General features: G+C 44.6%; 1 protein-coding gene, 1 non-coding gene and 1 pseudogene across 2 annotated transcripts; all 3 read left to right on the forward strand.

Moving 5' to 3' along the window:
- Window positions 1–936: 936 nt before the first annotated feature.
- On the forward strand, window positions 937–1,018 carry TRNAS-GCU (transfer RNA serine (anticodon GCU)). Its single transcript has one exon. It is a non-coding gene; the product is annotated as a tRNA-Ser (tRNA).
- Window positions 1,019–2,480: 1,462 nt separating this feature from the next.
- LOC136545728 (BTB/POZ domain-containing protein At5g41330-like) lies at window positions 2,481–5,239 on the forward strand (annotated as a pseudogene).
- Window positions 5,240–5,924: 685 nt separating this feature from the next.
- Window positions 5,925–8,786, forward strand: LOC136543740 (thaumatin-like protein 1b). Its single transcript, XM_066536109.1, has 2 exons — window positions 5,925–5,994; window positions 7,867–8,786. Exons 1-2 carry the CDS (start codon window positions 5,925–5,927, stop codon window positions 8,658–8,660), a joined length of 864 nt encoding a protein of 287 aa, XP_066392206.1. The 3' UTR covers window positions 8,661–8,786.
- The last annotated feature ends 7,876 nt before the right edge of the window (window positions 8,787–16,662 follow it).

Below are 16,662 nucleotides of genomic sequence, written 5' to 3' on the forward strand. Positions count from 1 at the left end.
CATGTCATGATCTTCATTTGCTTCACTACTTGGAATGTGCTACCTATCTCATGATCACTTGATAAACTAGGTTAGCACTTAGGGTTTCATCAATTTACCAAAACCAAACTAGAGCTTTCACCCTTGGATCTGTGTCCTGATCGGGGGCGTCCAACCCTAATATGGTTGGTGGGCCCCTGTCGCACAACACTATAAAGAGAGGTGGGGATCAGGACTCTAACTACAAGGTTGATCTGAGCCGCCGTAACCACCTACAGAGAAACACTAATTCGATCTAAAAAAGGATGCTGCCAGCGACGGGAAGCCGTCACCAACCTCACCGTCGCCTCTACATCGCCACTAGACCTCGCCACCACTACGCTGGACTCCACTGCGCTGAGCTGCCACGACACCGGCGTCCAAGCCGTTTCGGCGCTATGGACCGAATGATGACCTAGGGCGAGGTACATCAACAGTTTTCCCATCTAAGTAAGATGCTTACCCCTGATCTACGTTTCAGAGGTACACTGTTTTCCAACACCTTTGACAGCTATGGAGAAGAGGTAATATACAGGCGACACACGTCCTACATCTAGGGCGAAATTTAGGCGAGTAGTTTACAGATAAGGTGTGCAACATCTGCTCTACAGAAATCTTACCTGTCACAAAGTGGACACCCTGGTTCATGCTTCTGCTGTTGACAGCTGAATGTTCTGAAAATCTTGCCTGATCCTGATTCCTTTGAGCATTGCTTTGCTTGCGTGGAAGATTTGTGCATTGATGAAGCACTTCCACATGTTCCAGAATAGGATAACACATTAATGGCGACCTCACAATCACCATTATATATTAGATAATAAAGCCATCGCGCAAAACAGTGGGGGACAAAAGAGTGGGAACAATTCTAGTCGACTTACCCTTACAAATTCTAACATATCCTACATGAAGACATCCAACGACGCTTTGGCCGAGTGGTTAAGGCGTGTGCCTGCTAAGTACATGGGGTTTCCCCGCGAGAGTTCGAATCTCTCAGGCGTCGTATATTTTTTTCATTTCGGCTTTTTTTTAAAAAAAAAATCATCGCTAGGCCCTAGGATGGCTGTACCTGAACTGCTGTCTATTGTGTGCAGATGTGAGTGATCAACTGATCATGTGCAGAGCTCGTAACAGCGTTAGGCGGTAGCGTCCGAAGACCATTTTCGGTGATCGAGCTAGAAAAAATGTTTCTGTGACGAAGAATTTTCAGCGGATCAAATATAACGTTCTAGAGGTAAACGAAAATGTTCCATGAACAAAACTATATGCCCCGTTTGCTGGTATGAAACTTGGCTGAAACTAACTGAAAAATACTGTTCCGGCTGAATTGTTGTGAGAGAAAAACACTATTCCGGCTGAAGAAAAAAAAAAAGCCGAACAAGCCGAACATGGGGTAAACTGAACATGGCCTATGTTCTAGATGAAAAAAAAATCCGTTCCTTCATAAGCTATCACCCTAGTCCATGTTTCCTCTTTCAATTTTTAAATTTGGGCAAAGTGCCCATCTCAACTCCAAAAACCGCCTAAATTACCTCCATGTCGCGATTAGAAGTGGTTTTCATAGTAGTTTTATCATCTTTAATTCAAATAATTCCGCTAAACACCTACATAAGGTTTTGAAACTATGAAAAACCTCTAAGTCATGAACTTTTTATAAGAACCCTAGCTATATATAGGACATGATAATCCCAAATAAAATATCTAAAGATCATGAAAATATATCTAGAAGCTTCCAAAAAGTTAAATTTAGCTCTACGAAACGGGGAAAATATGCAGAAAAACAAAGAAGAATCCAAAGAAACATTCTAATCAATGTCTTAGAAACTTTACACAACAAAAATACAAGATGCAACAAACATGAATACATTCAGCACGGATGCATTCAACAATGACATATGTGATATGTTGCATTTATGTTGGTTTCATATCACGTTTTTGTTATGGAAAGTTTTTAATTGCATTTATACATTGATTACCTATGTTTTAGGAATTGTCTATATTTTCTAGATATTTTTGCATACTCCTAGTACTAAATCTATTTTTAAAGAAGCTTGTAGACATATTTTCATGATTTTTAGTATTTCATTAAGGTTTCTTGTGTCCCAATAGTTTTTCCTGAAAATTTTAGAAGCTTGAAAATCTTATCAAGTGTTTACCAAAAATCTATTAATTAAAAATATGACAAATCACTATGGCAACCAATTTTACTCAGAGCAGAGGTAATAACTAAAATGATTTTTGGAGTTCAAGGAGACAGTTTGGTCGATTTTTTAAATTCAGTTTGGTCGATTTTTTTTTGAGTTTAAGAGAAAACTTAGACTACAACAATAATTTAGAGAGACAAAATTAACCTTTTCCCATCGAAGGACTAACAAGACGTGGGCCGAAACATGTAACCGAAACATTGCATGAAGGCCCAGTGCTCCAAACAAACACCGCCCTTTATTTCCCCCCTTGGTAAGGCCATGCCACCGTCGAGTCCAAGGGGCGGAACTGCGGAAGTCAACCCAACCCAGCGAACCCATCCATGGCCTCCGCCGCTGCCGTCGTCTCCCTCAACGTCGGCGGTGAGCTCTTCCAGACCACCACCGCCACACTTTCCCGCGCCAGCGCCTCCTCCCCGCTCGCCTCCCTCGGCCCCTCCTCCCCCTCTGCCCCGCACTTCCTCGACGGCGACCCGCGCCTCTTCGCCCATCTCCTCTCCTTCCTCCGCCACGGCCGCCTCCTCGCGCCGTCCCCTCCCTCAGCCGCTCTCCTCGCTGAGGCGCGCCATTTCGCGCTCGATGGCGCCCTCCTCGCCTCCCTCTCCCCGGCCTCCGCCTTCGCGCCGCTCTCGCTGCGCCCCTCCGCGCTCCTCCCGCTCACCGGCCGCGTCGCGCCCTCCGCCGTGACGCTGTGCCCCTCGCCGCCGCACCCGGCCTCCCTCGTCGCCGCACATGGCGGGGTCGTGACCTGCTTCGATGCCGCGCTCGCCTCCCGCACCAGCGTCCTCACGCCGCTCCCCGCCGTTGACTCGCTCGTCGCGGTGTCCCCCGCCCTCGCCCTCGCCGGCGCCCGCGACTTCCCCGGGGTCCACCTCTGCCGGTTCTCCGACGACGCCTCCGTCGCCTCTACTGATCCGGACGTGCTTTCGTGGTCGGGCTCGCCCTCCGCTACCGTGCTGTCGATGGCCACTACGACCGCGTCAGGAGCGCCGTCGCCGCCCTGGCTCTTCTCCAGCTTCGAGTCGGCGCGGCGGAACTCGAGCGCCGTGGTGGTGTTCGACCTCAATTCCTTGTCTCCTGTAGCGGAAATCGGGCGGAAGGAGGTGTTCGGCGCGGACGTCGAGGCTGCGATCCCAGCGACCAAGCTCGCGTGGCTTGGTGGGCACAGCCTCCTTCTCGCCGCTGGCTCTCACTCAGGGCCGGCCGGGGTGGTGGGGGACATACGACTCTGGGATGTCCGAGCGAGCGCCACTGTACCGGTGTGGGAGGTCAGGGAGAAGGAGGATTGCTTTGCTGATGTTGCGGCGTCTGACACATTGTCAGCAGTGTTCAAGGTGGGCGCCGCCTCCAGCGAGGTGTTCATGGCTGACCTGAGGAGGCTTGGTGACGGTGGAGGCATTGGATTGGAGCCTTGGGTGTGCATTGGTGATGGACAGAAGGCGGCAGCAGCCGCATCATCTGGAAGGAAAGAGAGGAATGGCTGTAGAATTGAGTGCTACTGCAGTTGGGTGTTTGTGGCACGGGGCGCGGACGTCGAGGTGTGGAGTCAGGTGGAATTGGCACCGGAGGCCGGTGGGAAGAAGGTGATGAGGAGGAATTGGGTTGGCAGCGAACTATCCACGAAGCCCAAGATTGTGAGCTGGGCATTTGGTGGCAGCAGGATGGCATTGGCCAGAGCTGATAAGCTGTCTGTGGAGTTATGGGATAGTGCTACAGCAGCAATTGGCGCAAACCCCTGAGTAGAGGGAGGATATTGCAAAAGTAAGCTGACGCTTCTCAATGTTAAATTGCTGCTTGTTCCTCTACATTTAATTTAGTGTGTTGTTTGTGATGTATCCCTGATAGTTAGAATCTTGTACACTGCCTGGAAGGTATGGAATGAATATATTCTGTGTTTCCTGATCATGCAATCTGCTGAATTTTGTTATCAACCTAGGAAAAGTGTAGTCTCTTTTTAAGAAAATGTGGAAAAAGTTGTTTTTCAGGGTTAACTTTGTTTTACTGAGTTATTGTTTTTGAGTATTGAAAATCTAACTTCCTATACAATAAAAAAATTGCAGAATTTTCTTACATCAATAATAGTTTCGGCGCTTCTAGAAGCTCACCACAATTCGAGCATGATTTGGGAATCTGTTACAACATGCTTTACAATAGTTCATGTGTGCTCACTGGTCTGCAAGATTTAATGGTACCATTTAGATATGAGGATTGACTAGAGATTCATCACTCCTTTGCTCAGAAGCTGAAAAACGGATGATGATTACTTCATTTCTTTCGGGGTATTTGGTCATGGAATTTGATTTATTATGTGCCAAAAGTTTAGGTTTTAAGGTGGTCCATACAAATACACTGAAGTTTCATCCTGATCCATCTTAAGATGGACTGTGCAATTGACTAATTAGGTGAGACATCAAGTGGAAATGACCGATGAGGTAGTAAAGTGATAACATGTGCTATCGATAGAATGAGCTTGATGGTTTAGATCCACCACTAAAACCTATATCATCTTTTGCATTGGCCTCTTGAATTGCAAACAAATATTCGTGTGGATGGAACACAAGGTTTGATGAACATTAGCGGATTTGAATCATTCGTGTTCTGCTGGTCACCTTGCATTTAAATTATCGAGTACCTTGCACTTAAATCATCGAGTTTCATCGAAGTGCAAATTAATCTTGACAGGCACCTAACTGGTGCAGGGCAGACGGTTTCCTGTCATATATGTGCTGGAAGCCTGGAATTGGGCAAATGTTTAGAGGTTTCTTGTAATATATGTGCTGGAATTGGGCATATATCCCAGTGGTCAAGGGCTTAAGGCTCCAAGGGAGGAGCCGTCCGTCTAGGGTTTGAACCCCGTCCGGCACCAGGCCTCTAGAGAAGGCCATGCCAGGGTGGTGCTGTTTAAAAATATATATGTGTCATGAAATTGGACGGTTTTCATAGTGACCTTCATGCTGAATACCTTTGGCATTCGTACCTTTCCTTTGTCCTTTCTGATTGAATCCCTGCACCCAAAAGCTCGAACAGTTTAGTTTGCAGGTCATTCTGAGCATGAAGTTGTCAAACAGCTGCTCTTGGCTGGTGCCTGCACCATTGGCGTGAAGATGAAAACTCGGGTTGGTTAGTCTGTTGTATGGGTCATGGGCACTCACAGGCCACAGGAACTTAGGCTCAACCAACCCTCTTGTATCTGTGTGGTTCCAGATGTGTGAAATGAAATTGCGTATTTCCTTTGGTTGGAACTATAGGTGGTGTGGCGGAATAGTTGGTACCCCTCAACTCTATTCTGACATCACAAACAGGACCTGTACGTTGAGCGGCAGGCAGCGGAGTTAGGTGTTGATACCTCTATTGATTCAACAGTTTCGTTATGGTTCTTTCTTAGTTGTGACTCTCGTCTAATGCATGTGCCATCCTGTCGCACCTCAATCAAGATAAAACGTGTTTAGGTATTTAGGTGAACCCTCTGTCAGTGCAGATTAGTGCCAAAGAGAGGGTGACGTCCATAGCACCATGCTACTAGATACAAGCATTGTTTAGCTTCAACAACATGCGTGTACGTTAAAACATGGAGTATCTCCACGGAATGGATGAGTGAACGCACGGAGCCGCATCCAGCCCTCCGGCACATGTATATGTATGTATGTTACATAGGACGGGTTCTCCTCTTCTCTCAGAGAGGCAGAGAGCAGTAGAGCAGCGTCGATGGCCATGGACGGAGCTGTGTCTGATCTCCATCTCATCGTCTTCTTTGCCTTCCTTCTCAGGACACATGGTATATATGCAATACTCACACTTCTTTTTTACTTCTGAGTTTGTACATGCATATATAAGATCATTGAAGCAGCAGTTGCATAAAAGACGACTCTTCTCCTCATCCTTAATTTCTTGATTCCCAACGCCTCTTGTGCGTTTCTCAGGCTTCTGATTGTTGCTCTAGGCACCCCTAACAAATTAAATACTTGAAATAACACTGCAAAACCCAACTGGAAAAATTGTGTCAAGCGTGAGGATGAAATATGGAGCCATAGGTTTAATGTTGGTGGGACATTTCATTTTTTTTCGCGCAGTATCGTCCTTCTAGTTCTTTTTTCCTTTCAAATCAACTGTTTTTACTTTTTATATGCGTACAACATTTGTGTTGGGATTTAAGCATTTTGGCCGTGACATTGTTGTTTCTCAAAGTCTTTTGAAGTTTGGATGGATCCCAAAACCTTTGTTGTTAATTCAGGAAGAAAACAAGGATTCCTACTTGCGTTTAGTTTTGCATAAAAGGATCCATGAATTGTCTCATCAAAGCGAGACCGAAATTTAGACAGACACGCCCAATTGGTATGCTGGCCTGCCCGTGCACTCATTCCTCCAAGCTAGCTGTGACTGTTAGCATTCATGATATGCTGTTAAATTCAAATGGTATGAATATATACGATGTTTATTTTTCTAAAAATATGTTATAAAGTTGCTTACGGCTTGTAATATTAATAAAAAAGATTGACCCTATCACTCTTCTAATAAATTCTTTAATTTCTAAGATTTCCTTGTTTAAGCCATCAAAAATGTTATAAAGGTGCTTACCGCTTGTAATAATAATAAAAAAAGATCGACCCTATCACTCTTCTAATAAATTCTTTAATTTCTAAGATCTCCTTAATTAATGTTTCGTTCATATGTACTTGTGCATACTTCTATTTTTTCTATATACTTTTTTAGTTCATGTGTTTATATGCATGAATATAAATCGAGATTTGTGAGCTTTTCGTGCATGTCCATGTCGTCAATAACGTACGCACATTGCAGTACACATTTAAACGTTTGTTTGTTACTACGCCTTCTCTCTCTTCTCAACCCTGTAATACACAAGTGACAGTTTATATGTTCAATAAAGAACATGAATAAAAGGGAATTATTTGGCCAAGGGTGTATTTGGAGACTACGTCATCATGTTAAACTTAAACAATGGCGTTGGTTCTTTAACGTAAAAAACAAACTTTGTTGTGTTGAATTATTTCACTAGTGGTAGCAAAAGGTTGAATTAACCAAACTTAAATCGATATCCATATAGCCCTTTGGCATATATAGCTCCGAGCTTGTATGTAAAAATAAGGACATTTCTCTTTTTCATTTGGTGTAGAATACACAGGAAACAATTCAACCACACAAATTCACTCTTTTTTGCGAGGTTGCAACTTGAATGTGTAAAGTTCATGCTTGATACACATATAAAGAACCCTAGAAAAATTCACTCATGTAGATGACACCCACTCTGATTCGCCCCGTTCGGTTTGCTGGTTCGTATCGTTGCTGGTTCGTTTATGTGAGAGAGAAACACTGCTAGCTGGTTCTGATGAACAGTGTTTTTGTGAGGGGGCTGGCCAGCCCAGCCCAGCCCCAGCCAGCCAGCCCAGCGATCACGCTGATTATCCTTTTCAGTAATATGAAACTAAATTAATTCGGCCTAAATTGATCTTCTCATTGATCAAGTTCGCATGATTGGATACACGTAATTTATCTATTTGATTGGATCACACGATCGGAAGGCAGAAATTGAGTAGCAATTAACAACGCGCGTTGGATGCAATCAAATTTGTATTTTGACACGCCGTTCTTTTCTTGTATATATCAAATTTGTGCAGCTAATGACATGCAGGTGCGACGGCGGTGAAGTTCACCTTCCGCAACAACTGCCCGGAGACCGTCTGGCCGGCGACGCTGACCTCCAGCGGCCCCGCGTTCCCGACCACCGGCTTCCCCCTGCCGCCGGGAGCCTCCGTCTCCTTCTCCGGCGTGGGCGCGACGTGGTCGGGCCGTGTGTGGGGCCGCTACCGCTGCACGGCCACCTCCTCCCCCGGCGGCGCGCGTTTCTCCTGCGAGTCCGGCGACTGCGGGACGGTGCAGGTCGCGTGCAACGGTGCCGGCGGATCCCCGCCGGCTACCCTGGCCGAGTTCACGCTCGGTGGCGGCGGCGGCGGCGGCAACAAGCTGGACTTCTACGACGTGAGCAACGTCGACGGCTTCAACCTGCCCGTGGAGATCGAGCCCGCCGCCGGGGGCCGATGCCGGAGCACATCGTGCCCCGCGGACATCAACCGGGTGTGCCCGAGCGAGCTAGCGGTGAGAGCAGCGGCGGCGGCGGCGAGGAAGGACGGCGGCGACGGCGGCGGCAGTGGCGACGACGCGGTGGTGGGCTGCAAGAGCGCGTGCCTGGCGTTCGGCACGGACGAGTACTGCTGCCGCGGGAAGTTCGCGTCGCCGGCGACGTGCAGGCCGAGCAGCTACTCCGAGCTGTTCAAGGCGCAGTGCCCGCAGGCGTATAGCTACGCGTACGACGACCGGAGCAGCACCTTCACCTGCAATGGCACCGTGGACTATCAGCTCACCTTCTGCCCAGCCTCCGGCACGAGGGGTCGCACTGCACTGCCAACCCACGGGAACAACTTGTAAACGGAGGAGTCATGTATTATACACGTCTAATCATCAATTAGAGAAAAAAAATAAACATTCAGTACTTTCAAACTTGTTTGGAGCTAGGGTGTGCCACTTAGCAACTATTCAATTACAAACCTTGAGATCTAAGGTTCTCTTTGGATCTACCCAGCTAACCATTAGCTGTGTTAGGCGGAAGAAAGCGGCTAATAGCTAATTGTTAGTTGAGTGGTAGGTAAGACATTAGCTAGTTTATTACTGATGATCAAACAGGATCATGACTAACTATTAGCTACATAGATATCACCATAATTAGTTTCTGTCTACTTGTAACATTGGTCTACTTAACGTGGCTACGTAGGATCCATCAAGGCAATTGGTTTTTGTCTTCACGGTTGATCCGTGGATGTTTGGATTTTGCATGCAGTACATCCAACAATCCATGTTTTTTTTGGACTTTTGGACCACGTGTAAAAAAAATCCAGTCTATTGAAATCTAGGGAGAAAAAAATCCACGTTTAGTCACCAAGGATGGGGGGAGAGTTAAGGTTACATTGGCAAGCCACATGGACAAGCATATGCTAATTATTGCTATTTGAACCTTGAATGATATAATTAACAAGTTTACAAACCTAGATGTGTAAACTGACACTACTATAGAAAGGATTTATAGCAACGCCTCCTTTTCAGGGACAGTTCTATAGAGCTGCCCCCCTACAAATGGTTCCCAAATAAGCCGCCCCTACAAATCCATTTGTAGGGGCGGCTGGTGTTATCAGTTGTTCCTATAAATGGTCATATTTATAGGGACGGCTCTATATCCAACCGTCTCTATGGCCCCGTTCGTTGGTCTGAATCTTGGCTGAAACTGGCTAAAAAACGCTGTTCTGGCTGAATTGTTGTGAGAGAAAAACACTGTTCCGGCTAAAAAAATAAGCCGAACAAACCGAATATGGGGTAAGCCGAACGAGGCCTATAAATTAGATTTGTAGGGGCAGCTCTATGTTGAGCCATCCCTACAAATAGACGCTGAACAGTAAAAAATAATACTAAAATTTGAATTTTTCAAACGACCTCGGATGGAGAAATGACCAAAATAAAAGTTATAGATTTCAAAAATTATAGAACTTTGTTGTTTACAACTTTTTTATTTGAAATTATTTACTATTTCAAAATGCTGTTTGAAATTCGATTTTTAAATTATTGAAGAACTCTGATTTCTCTTTTTAATCTCTGGTTAAAACTTGTAACCAGTCTTTCTCGTACTAACTTCAAATTTCATGATTTTTTTGCTAAAATTTTCTAAAATCTTGCTCTATCAATTTATTATGTTCTTATAGCTATTATTTGAGCCATCTTTTCACGTGACTTTGTTTTATCAATTAAAAAATTAAATTTCCAAAAATGACAACTTCAAACAACCTTTTGAAGCAAAAAATGATTTCGGTTGAAAAACTCATGAACTTAAAAGTTATAGAACTGATCAATTGTAACACTCTCGGTGTTACACCCTAGGGTAGCTGGTTGAACCGGGGATGGAGGCCGGTCCGACCGTCGGGCCAGTGGCGACCCTAGGTGGCCGGCGCAGCCGTGCTAGGCCACCGCTCGTCGCGTCGTCGCGCACTGAGCCGCCGAGGTGCGCGCGGGTAAATTAGAGAAAGGCCAAGGGGTTAAGTGAGAGGGTCTATGTGTAAGTAAAATAGTGTTGGTCTTTGGTTGTGAATTGGGGGAAATGCAAGGTCTCTTTTGCAAAAACGCTGATGCGCGCGAGACTCTCCCGCCGCGGGCCACATTGCTGTTTAAATTCCGCACTCTGAACTTAGTATTGTAATACTGTATTTCTAAGAACTCTTGTTGTATAAAATAAACTAAGTATTGTAAACTCATTCTCATTATTGGATCCTAGAGGAAAAACGTGGATTATTCGAGTTCTCCCTTGGGGTGTGCTCGACGGAATCCGTCTGATGTAACTTGCTTTCGGGGTGCTTAGTGTCTGGTGGAAGTCGAGCGCCTCCGAAGTTGTGTTATTTCAGGTGGTTCTGCCACAAGTGGTATCAGAGCCAATAATGACTTACGAGTTTCATAAATCTTTTCAAAACCTAAAATTTGACCAACAAAAGTTTTGCGAAAAGTAGGATGCGATAAAATTATGAAAATAAGTATAAGCCCTAGTAATATGGTCCATCTAGGATAGCGATACTGGTTTTATCTAATCAATCTTCTGCAGGTATACTAACTTACGCTGCGTAAGAATCATTTAGTGTATGGAAAGTGTGTGCGTGATGTGCCAAATTTTTTTACGAATGCCGTTATATTCCGGCTTGAGTGAATGGGTAGGCCGATACATGCATCATGGAAAAATAATCTTGCTTAAACTAAACTCCCCCTACACGTATAATTTGGATTAGTGAATTGATAGAATAACCTAAAAGAATGCTTTAATAAAAGCCTTATTATTTCTCTAAGTCTCTTGTTCCTAATCTGGAGTGTTGCATCATCATTGCATGCAAGTAGAGAACGCGTTGGTGGAGTTCATGACCGCTAGAGAGCAGGAATACGAGGAGGTGATTGAGGAGTACGAGGAGGAGGTCTTCATACAGGAGGAAGCCTCTGAGCCACCGATGACTGACATAGCTGACCACCCATCTGCCCAAGACAAGTCCCGGTGCATAACCCTTATTTGAAATAATCACTGGAAATATATATATATGATGTGCATTTATGTTACATGATTTATATTAAAACTACATGCATATATATACCTACCTATGAGTCCTACTAGCTTAGGTCGAGTAACTGCTATGCTTAGGTTTTTCGGTAGCGTGAGTAACCTGTCGTTACTCACAATAGGTGATTATTATTACCACTCTCATGATAAAATGGTGAAAAGAAATGGATACCGGGTAGGGATATGGTACGGGTACTGGTGGGTGTAAGAGGTTGTGTCCCACGGCCAATAGGGCATAGCTTGGTTACACTATTTCCCCTGTCCGTGTTAGTTAAGGACTGGCTGTTGTATTAGGTTCTAGTCAGGTCACAGACTTATTATCCTGAGCACATACTTATTTATAGAAGCAGGGAACGCTCGTTGCTCTCTTGTCGTGGGTTCTAGCTCTTTTCTGGACCGACGATTGGATGTGGGGATGGTGGAGGTCTAAGCACCACACTGAGTCCTAGACTCAGGTGTGGGGGTTTGGAGTCCAAGTTTGGATGGGGACCTAGACCTCTTGACAGGAGAGTGATGGGTTGGTCCTGCTTGTGCATGGGGTATAAACGGGGTGTGTGTTTTAGGGTACCCAGCTGGACACATTAATTCGTGAATCGTCGGGTAATCTGATACGACTTGTCTATAGTCTAGCACCGTAGTAAGAACTAAAAGATGAAATATGGTAAAATAGATCTATTTGCTCAACTCTTGCTTGAAAGTAGAATAGGTGCTTACATAGAATGGTTAGATAATGAACTAATCATGACTGCTAATAAAAAAACATACATAAGGATTCACTACTAGTATTGCTTTTTTTGCAAAAAGGAAACCTAGCAAACCATAAAGCTTATCATATCCTTTGGAGTCGGGAAATTATTCCCACTTATCGGGTAAGTCTTGTGAGTATATTGTGTACTCAGGGTTTATTTACCCCTATTGCAGGTGCAGTTTGAAGAGTAGCTGTTGTGTGGAGGATTCTTCTAGTGGGCACAGACGGATCCTTGTATTCCACCGTTAGATGTTTATTGTAATTCCGCTGTTTAAATTCCACACTCTGAACTTAGTATTGTAATACTATATTTCTAAGAACTCTTGTTGTATGAAATAAACTAAGTATTGTAAACTCGTTCTCATTATTGAATCCTGGAGGAAAAACGTGAATTATTCGATTTCTCCCTTGGGGTGTGCTCGACGGAATCCGTCTGATGTAACTTCCTTTTGGGGTTCTTAGTGTCTGGTGGAAGACGAGCGCCTCTGAAGGTGTGTTATTTTGGATGGTTCTACCACAGGTGGTATCAGAGCCAATAATGACTTACGAGTTTCATAAATCTTTTCAAAACCTAAAATTTGACCAACAAAAGTTTTGCGAAAAGTAGGATGCGATAAAATTATGAAAATAAGTATAAGCCCTAGTAATATGGTCCATCTAGGATAGCAGCACTGGTTTTATCTAATCAATCTTCTGCAGGTATTCTAACTTACGCTGCATAAGAATCATTTAGTGTACGAAAAGTGAGTGTGCGATGTGCCAAAATTTTTTGCGAATGTCGTTATATTCTATCTTGAGTGAACGGGTAGGCCGATGCATGCATCATGAAAAAAGAATCTTGCTTAAACTAAACTCCCCCTACACGTATAATTTGGATTAGTGAATTGATATGATAACCTAAAAGAATGCTTTAATAAAAGCCTTATCTTTTCTCTAAGTCTCTTGTTCCTAATTTGGAGGGTTGTCCTTAATGGTTGGTTTGTATCTATTTATAGATGAACCTGAGGTCCGGTCGTGGGAGCACCAGCGCCGAAGCAGGCCATGGCCTTGGCGAAGGCCAAGGTGAAAGTGGTCGTGGCAATGAGAACGACAATGGGGAGAGCCACGAGGCCCCACTTCTGGCTCCTCCTTCGCCACCACCACCTCCGATGACCCATGTGGAGATGATGGCAGAGATGCTGGCTGCTCGGTGCAAGTCAGGCCGTGCCATGGAGATGCTTGCCTAGGCCATTAGTGGCTTCGCCCGTGGGGTCACAGAGGCAATGGCGGAAATGGGGGTGGTGCCCGTGGTCCCGAGGGGCCCTGTTTTTACCAGGATTTCTTGAAGATGCACCCACCCATGTTCACGCTGACTGTTGAGCCTCTGGATGCGGAGCATTGGCTTCGTATTCTGGAATAGAAGTTTTAGCTGCTCACTGTGACTGAAGAGTAGAAGGTACGATTTGTCACATCAGCTATTGGGTTCTACCAGTGCATGGTGGGACACATTCAATGCCATGGAGCCGATGGATCACCGTGTGACTTGGCAGGAGTTTACCGGTGCTTTTAGAGAGTACTACATTCCTGCTGGTGTGCTGAACAGGAAGTTGATGGAGTTCCTGGACCTGAAGCAAGGGAGCATGTCTGTGATGGAGTATGTGAACAAGTTCAACCACTTGTCACGGTATGCTGGGACCCACATCGATACTGATGAGAAGAAGAGGGACCATTTCTATCGTGGTCTCTCTTGTAGTCAGGGAACTACTAGACTTTTGGTGCTATAATGAATGCTGCTATTGCTATAGAGGGACTTCAATGTTACTCTCAGGCTGAGTGAAAGCGCAAGCGAGTGACTATTGGGTCTTCTAGTCACCCCCAGACTCAGAAGGTATAGGTTGTCAGGCGGGTGCCCTATCAGTCTTTGGGTGGGTAGTCATTCTGTCAGCCTCAACAGACCTACCAGTCACCTCCCACTCAGTATCGTGCACCTACTTAGCAGGTGCAACCATAGCCCTAGGGACAGCAGGTTTCGCCTTGTCAGGGGTAGGGGAACAAGCCTGGTGCTTGTTTCAAGTGTGGCAAGGAAGGCCACTATGCTCGGGAGTGTCCGCAGAACTAGTCTGTGCAGTCTTCCCAGCCTTCAGCCAACTCCTGTCTGGTCAAGCGGACGATTATCAAGAAGAAGGTGCCCGTAAGCCGCTCTAGATAAGTCAACTTCATTGAGGTTGAGGAGATCTTGCAGAATGAACAGATGATGGCTGGTATGTTTACCATTGATTCCCACCCAGCTGTAAGGAAAATGGACCCTTGGCCCATTTACTTTGGATTTTGGTGTTTGATGACCAACACAACTGTCGCAGAACCGACCAATTTATAAGAATACAACTACAATGGCAATCCGCAAGGGGTCGCACTGTCATACTTGAACCCATATAAACCCAGTAGTCCGTCGAGTACCACGACGGGTCTCGATAAACGATTTACAACAACCAAGATCGTACAGGATTCAACATATATGCCACATATTTCATAAAGTTCACAGATACCTTTCATCATCAGAGTACGAATAAGAGTTATTACAAACCGAGTTTGATAAATAAAGCGGAAGCAAATAAGTTCGAAGATAAAGTTTCCAACATAGTTTGATACAGTGCCAAGCCAGATCATGGTCCACAAAAGTAAAGATAGGAGTTATTTAAAGAAGCCTGCCCAAGGCTTACTCCTCATCCACAGTGGGATAGAAGCAACTCTTGCAATAACCATGATACACGGTGCCATCTGCAACAATGGGAAAATAAACCCTGAGTACGAGAAGGTACTCAGCTAGACTTACCCGTCATGAACCAGAAATAAAATGACTCCAAGGATTATGCAAGGCTGTATAAGTGGACGTAACTTGACAATATTTTGCGTAAAAGGCAATTTACCCGTTGTACAATTATGATTCCTTTATCAAGTTAATTATAACTATCCATTTCTAGATTAGCAACTATCATGTGCCAAACATGTGGTATAACATTTAGAAGCATACAATAGTAACCATAGCAGGTATTGTAATTCCATTTTCATCCGAACCATCGTGTTTCATAACACAATTACTACGATGTTGGGACTAGCCAAGTTTCTCACTATCCGGGAGAGACGGCGATTCGAATCGATTTCAACCAGCTGGGAATTTATTCCTAACACAAATCCAGGTCTACCAGCCACGATAGCCTTAGGTCACCTTTGGTACAACTCCGGTACACACTTCGTGGGTCCATACTACGCCGCACAATCTGGAACACTAGATGCTAGGATGCTCAGGCCAAGCCTGCCCTTGGGCTCAGTCTGATCGTTCCCTAGAAGGAGCGCACAACAGAACGATTCCCGGCCTGAGTTGAATTACTCGGCTTCACGGTCGGAATGAGTTATCCGGCCAGCTAAGTGAGAGGCATGCGTTCAATCTTGTCAGAAGCACCAACAACGGTACAGTCCTTAATCGACACAGACGGGGATAAATCCACACCTAAGACCTCCATGTCTTGTTGCTTCTCTATCGACTTCCCGTCCGGTCTCAATTTACTTTTACCCCATGATTCTTGTTCCACGATAGCAAATATAGCCAACCGTGCTCCGGTATCCACCTATATCTCGCAGGTGACAGGACATCACCCGACTTCTACCGGTCTAAGCATGGCTAAGCATATATATTCGATCCTGGACCTATACCGGTTAAAGGTGTAATATTTGGACAAGGAATGTACAAGCATCAAGTGGTTTCATTCAACTCTTATAACCTAATGCAGCAATCATAAGTACTTAAGTAAACATTTGTAAATTACTGGGAGACTTATAATGCTCCGGGGCTTGCCTCGCAGAAAGGAAGTAGGGCGGTGGTCAGGACACTCCGGAAGCTCTTCAGGGTTCTGCTCCACGCCTTCGGGAGCTGCGGCTTGCGGATCCTCCTGCTGATTCCCTTCCTCTGCTTCTTCGAATTCCAGCAATGTGATCTCTTCCTCCGATCCAAGATGTATGAGTATGGCATAAGTATTACGAATGCATATATGTTAACAAGTGCATCATGTTCATTGAGTAGGTGCATATCTCTTCTCGGTTATTTAATTATCTACTTCCATAATGCATCGATTATACCATAAAATAGCAGCTACTTGTTTCACTCATAACTGGCGTTCTACAAATCCAAATCCAGTGATCTTGGCCTTTCTGGAAAGCTTATCAAATTCTCTACAACTTTGTTATTAACCATTTTTTACAGTCACATCAGTTTCAACATGCAACTCATCAAACTCTAGAATCAGCCCAGAAACTATTTAATATGCAATATAAAGTAATAATACTTCTACTTCATGTAATCATTCAAAATTTGACAACATAAAATCTACCAATAGTTTAAGCATACTAAGTACATTTAATGTAATGTAATGGTGAAGCCTAAACTATTTATTTAATTGCCTTTATTATTTTATTTAGATATCTAGGTTAAATAATAAACATATATCAGATATACTTAATAAATTCTCAAAAATTTACAGTGCCTTACTAATGCTATCAAAGGACTACTA

The sequence above is a fragment of the Miscanthus floridulus genome, chromosome 3 (assembly GCF_019320115.1).
Source record: "Miscanthus floridulus cultivar M001 chromosome 3, ASM1932011v1, whole genome shotgun sequence".
In the NCBI taxonomy this organism is placed as follows: Eukaryota; Viridiplantae; Streptophyta; class Magnoliopsida; order Poales; family Poaceae; genus Miscanthus; species Miscanthus floridulus.

Bases quoted from the DNA above. Each gene is read 5' to 3' on its own strand.
- LOC136543740 (XM_066536109.1), top strand. From the start codon at position 5,925: ATGGCCATGGACGGAGCTGTGTCTGATCTCCATCTCATCGTCTTCTTT. The intron at 5,995-7,866 runs GTATATATGCAA...AATGACATGCAG, and splicing joins CTTCCTTCTCAGGACACATG to GTGCGACGGCGGTGAAGTTC.